The 6,000-nt window shown below is 35.3% G+C and overlaps 1 protein-coding gene across 1 annotated transcript; it reads left to right on the forward strand.

Annotated features, from left to right (window-relative positions):
• The first annotated feature begins 2,829 nt into the window (after nt 1–2,829).
• Nucleotides 2,830–4,659, forward strand: LOC116138064 (tubulin-folding cofactor C-like). The gene has a single exon (XM_031423781.1). It carries the CDS (start codon nt 3,084–3,086, stop codon nt 4,095–4,097), a length of 1,014 nt encoding a protein of 337 aa, XP_031279641.1. The 5' UTR covers nt 2,830–3,083; the 3' UTR covers nt 4,098–4,659.
• Nucleotides 4,660–6,000: the final 1,341 nt, after the last annotated feature.

Below are 6,000 nucleotides of genomic sequence, written 5' to 3' on the forward strand. Positions count from 1 at the left end.
CTTTATCCCTATTTAATTTTAAAATTTCATCGTATAATTTATTATTTGATAAAATAATATAGTATCATTTTTTTAGTCATTTTAATAATAAAATGTACTTATAAGCTACATTTTATCAAACGTGTCAACTACTTATCAATCACTTATAAGTACTTTAACCAAACACATAGCTGCTTAAAATTTCAAATGCTTATAAGCTCAAATAAGCTTATAAACACTAACTGCTTATAAGCTAATTTTTATAAACTTAGACAAAAACCCCCTAAGTTGACTTATTTGTTTATAACTTTTTTGGGTTTATAAGCTGAGCTTATAAGCAATATTTTATCAAACGCGTCAACTACTTATCAGTCACTTATAAGTATTTTAACCAAACACATAACTGCGTAAAATTTAAATGCTTATAAGCTTAAGCATTAGCTGCTTATAAGCTAATTTTCATAAGTTCAGGGAAACACCCCCTTGTAGAATGTTTGATTTTTGTTTTATTATAGATAAAGGAGAAGAGTTTAGTGTTTTGTGATGTTGTAACAACGTACATTAGTCGCATATAGGTCTAATTTTGATCTATTATTATTTGCATTTCAAAGGATTTTTTGGATCATATGAACAGAGAGGTGAAGTTGGATGGAGGCATGCGAGAAGTAGAAGAAGTAGGGTTTGGAGCTTGTGTTGAATATGGATGCATGGGGTTTTCGGCGGGTAGGGATGAGATAATTCTCTTCTTTTCTTTTTGTCCTTGTGAGCCTTGCCTAGTAATATTGATTATATTTGAAGTTTACTCTTAATTCTCTGTTAACATATTAAGTAATTAACATATTTATTTAAAAAACGAGGTTGCTTAATTGATTAGCTGAAATCAATTCGAAAGCTAAATAATCAAAATTAAATTAAATAAGCTAATGAGAAGTGACCGAGTTTGTCAATCATTTTCAAACTCATTATTGTTTAAGAGTAAATGAGGCCTACTAAGGCCCAATTAGATCTGGAATCCAAATTCTATTTAGAAATTTTAATTAGATTCTTTATTGGTATATATTTTAGAAATTTACTTATTTTTTATTTATCTCTTCCGATGTCATAGTATTTTCTCATTATTTTTATTGAATATTAAGTTTAAACTTTTTATATTTATGTCAAAATTTATATCAAAATTTATACACCTTGCTTTAGCTTTCTATGATTTCTGCCATATCCACTTCATCATAATCTATTGATCAAATTTTTGGGCTTTTTGCAAATTAATTAGTTTAATTTAAAGGGAGAATGACAATTTCCCAGCCTAAGTAAGTTTTTCTACCCGAAAGGTTTGAAAAAAACAACTTCCCACTTGTTGCTACAAGCTGCTAGTGAAATCTATTAACTGACATAGTATAGTCATTGGAAAGATGAAGATACCTTATTATTTGAATCCAAATCCATACCCAAACCCAAACCTAAAAAAATTATAAAATTTTGGAAAAAAAATCAGCCTAGTGATTCCCATGTAAGGTCTCGGGATGGGGCTTTGCGGTGACGATGAGTTCTTCTTCTCTAGCGTGCTTGCAGCGATTCCGACACTCCATGACTATGCCATCACCAACATGCAAATTTTCATCGTCAACTATTGCGAAATATCTCAGTGGTTCAATTGAACTTACTTAAACTTTGAAGAAGAAAAAAAAAACTTTATATTTTATAGTATTTACAATTTTGAGTCCAATTAAATACAAAATTGAACCCATTCAACTTTGAAAAAAAAAAAAGGATTATATTTTATAATACTTACAATTTTGACCCACTTAAATCCGTATTGACTGCATGAAATTTACTACAAATTTATTAATTTAAATGTTTTGAACTCACTCAATAAAACTTTGGATACAACTATATATATATATTCAATAAACTCATGTTATATTCATTAATATTCTAAATATACCTATTATTAAATTTTCATTACGATTTTGACGCCAATTATTCTTTTTATGACAATCTGTCCGAAAAACCAAAAAAGAAAACATATTGATTCCATAGTGGATTTTCTTGTCCCATTCTTCTTGGAAAACAATTTATCCAAAATGATAATGTATTAAACTTTTATTACTTGGCAATCATATTTTTGAGGACCTAAGCAATGTTCTGAAAACTAGACCGAACCACGGTTGGACCGCAGTTTGACCGGCAACTGGCGACAAATCCGGTCCGATATATATAAAAAACCGTTATTTTGATTTAAACCGGATTGAACCGCGGTTGAACCACCGGAATAGTACCGAATCGCGGTCCAATCGTAGCTAAACCCTGTCGGATTCCGACATCTTTTGACAGAGAAAACACCCCCATTCGACGTGACGACATCTCCACGACCAAACCCATCCATTTTCAGTCGCTGTCGTCTAGCCTTCGTCAATCGCCGTCCACCTAAAGTTTACGTGACGTCGGATTTCTTTTGTTGATTTCGGCGAGTTCCAACGCCAATGGAACTCCTTAGCACCACCATCAGAGTCGTCGGCACCTACACATCAAAAGCTCCAAGATTGCAGCTTCGATTGGCCGTCGATCATTGCTGTCGCCACCACTAACCAGAATCTTCGCGCAATAGGAGTGTTTTAGATAGATTTCAAACTTTAAGGGAGCATTATAGGAGTGTTTTTGATGAGTTTCAAACCTTTAAGGACTAAAACTAATTTTATAAATTACGGTCCAACCGACTGATACAATCTGTCAAACCGAAAATTGGACCCTTGAACAGGTTATTGTCCGATCCAATTTTTAGAACATTGGACCTAAGGCTAGTGTTCTACGAGTTAGAAGGGAGTGAAGAGAGACGGTAACGCAGCGAGCCCTCTCATTTGGCTTGGTGTATTGTGTGAGGACGGCACGAACCACGTAAGCACAAATCCAATTCTCATCTTCATTTATCAACCTCTTCTTTTCCTCCTCTCTTACTTTAAATCAAAACCCTAACCTCTTCAATCTCCTTCAATTAAATTAAGGATTCACGTCGCCTTCAATCGTTGCTGCTTAATGTTATTGGTTTTATAAACTATTTGGATTGAATCCATTGCAAATCAATTCCACAGACAACTAAACGGGCTGGAATGGAAGACGAAGAAAACACACAACCCCATCAAATTCCAGACCAAAGTTTACAGAAGAAACACCAGTTGATGCTGGAGCGTCTCTCAAATCGTCACCAAACTCGTTTAGAAACCCGCAAAGTCGACTCACTCGACTCATCCACCTCCGCCTTCCTCTCCCGCTTCAACGACTCCAAAAACTCCATCACTTCTCACCTCCAAACCACGACGGACCCCTCTCGTCTCCCAGATATATCCGCTTCCATCTCCGCCCTCGAGAAACTCGTCGCCGAGAATTCCTACTCCCTCCCCTCCTACGAAGTCCGATCATCTCTCAAAACCATCTCGGATTTGAAGCAAAATCTTGAGAACTTGTCGGCCCAGTTGATCCCCAAAAAGAAATTCGCCTTCAAAAACAAACCCACCAAAACCCAAACCCAGATCCGTCAAAATGATGTCATTTCAGAACCAAATGAAACAAAACCAACGTCAAATTTCCCGGTTCGTGAATCCCCGGGTTTTCGAGATAAACAAAACCAAGTATTGTTCCGAGACTTTAAGGGTTCTGAAATTGGGGAGTTTACGTTAGCGGGTTTGGACTCGTGTGAGGTGAGATTATTGGGTTGTGTGAACGCTCTGTTTGTTAATAAATTAAAGGGTTGTAAAATTTACGCCGGTCCTGTGACGGGTTCGATTTTGATTGAAGAAGTTGAGGATTGTGTTTTGGTTTTGGCATCGCATCAAATCAGGATTCATTTTGCGAAAAGTTGTGATTTTTATTTGAGAGTTAGGAGTAGGCCGATCATTGAGGATTGTAATGGGATCAGATTTGGGCCGTATTGTTTGAAATATGAGGGGATTGAGGAGGATTTGGAAGCTGCCGGGTTGAGTGAGGAGACGGGGAATTGGGGCAATGTGGATGATTTCAAGTGGTTGAGAGCTGTTCAAAGTCCCAATTGGTCGGTTTTGCCGGAAGATGAGAGGCTTGGGACTGTTGAGCTGGCGGATTTGCGATGTGTGAATGTTGCAAGTTAGCTAAATGAACTCTACAGGGTTTGGAATTTGATTTCTGTATTAGGTAATTTTGAATTTGATTGGTTGGATTCTTGTACTTGTATGCTTGTTTCAATGAGTAGAAATGAAAATGGAAATTTTGGCGGGTATTAAGGTTTTTTTTTTCGTTAATGCTTTTTATATAATAACTGTTTGATGGATGAAATGGAGCAGTTTTAAGTGGTGTTGAAGGATTTGTAAATCAAATTGAATTTCTGGATATTTGGCAAGTTATATGCGTGCCATACAGCTTTGTTTATTTATCGGGCAACAATAAATCTTCTTAATTGTTTTCTTTTGCTCTGTTAGCTGCCTTCTACCTGTATTGAATCCACTTATGCGAAACCCACTTATTTGCCCTGTAAATGATGGATATTTTGGCTCGTAGAGTTGAGCATAATTAGCTTTTTCTTTGGTGCGGTTTGCACTGTTTTGACCTGCTTTTTCTTTGTTATGCCAGTGTTAAGCTAGATTTAGTTACTTTTGGTTGCTTGTTGTAATGTTTTGCATCATTCTGAGGGTCAATTGTTAGAACCGATTGTAGCCACATAGGTGAAATGGTCATTGGTTGGAGTTAAGAAATCATGGCCTTTAGTTTTTGTTTGGAAACATGGTGTTTAGTTTCATTGGAAATGATTTCATTAAGTCTTGATGAGGAACAAGAAAACAAGATTACTTTGTAGTCATGTTTAGAAACAGTTAATATTGCTTTTGTTTGTAGAATCGGTGATCATTTTAATGTATCCTTATATTTGGTTGTAACTTTCATGCTGACTAAAAAATAGTACTTATCATGTTGTTGCTAATTTACAAAAGCATGTAGCTTATATGTTATGACATCAAATGTGCATGTACATTTAACTAGTCCTTCGTCCATCTATAAATCTATACTGGAAAGATAGTTAAAGGCGATTGCTTATTGAGCCAAAAGTATGTTACATGAATGAATTAATTTTTCTCATTGTTGCAATTGATGATATTCACAATACGAAAAGCAAGTTATAGACTAGCCTCTTACATACAGATGCAAACAGGAAGAAATTACTCGGAGTTCAACCTGGTTTGGGTTGACGATTTAAAGAAAAGAAAAAAAAAAACACAGAAATAAGAACCAAGTTTTGATTCAATACAATTAGAAAATAGTCAATGTGAATCAAGTCCCTCTTAAAACCTTCTTGTAGATCCCCAAATCCTCCCTTAATGGCATCGAAATTCATCACATGTGCCGCAGTTGAGTGCTCTTGTTCACATCATCGAAAACTATACTTCATTATCAGAAATATGAAAAAAAGAAAAAGGGAGGGAAATCAAAGCCAAAATCGCAGTTAGAATTGAAGATGAGGTGATTGAGTTAAATGGTTAGCTGTACATGCTCTGGCAGTAGAAATCAGTCTGCAAGGAGTTCAAGTCTAGTTAGTTTCACTGCCTACACAACAGGGTACTTCCTCTTTCACCTGTCCCTCGCTTTCTTGTATTTTAGTTCTTTTCATTTAGAATGTTGGGTGGAGTTAATGGTTTAAACGCTGTGTGTTTAATGAAAAACTCTGTGGTTTTTTTGTAAGATTTGATGTACAAGATATGATATGTGCTAAGATTTGGGCATTTTATGTCAAATTTATCGAGAAATTACATTAAATTGGTGCGTTTGATTGATCTGCAAATTAAGGCATTAGAGCTTATTATTGCATCTGTGTGAGATGCATTTGTTGTCCAATAAATGGTCTATCCGTTTTTGACTGTACATTCCTAAGCTCATGAATTGGGTTAGTCGTTGTGATGCAACTTATTCTAAAATTAGTTCTAGTTTTATCACATTAAGAATGATCAATTCATGGTGTATTTCATTAATATTCAGTTTGTTCTTAAATGTGTCCATGGAATATGT

Source organism: Pistacia vera, unplaced genomic scaffold (genome assembly GCF_008641045.1).
Source record: "Pistacia vera cultivar Batoury unplaced genomic scaffold, PisVer_v2 Contig338, whole genome shotgun sequence".
NCBI classification, from domain to species: domain Eukaryota; kingdom Viridiplantae; phylum Streptophyta; class Magnoliopsida; order Sapindales; family Anacardiaceae; genus Pistacia; species Pistacia vera.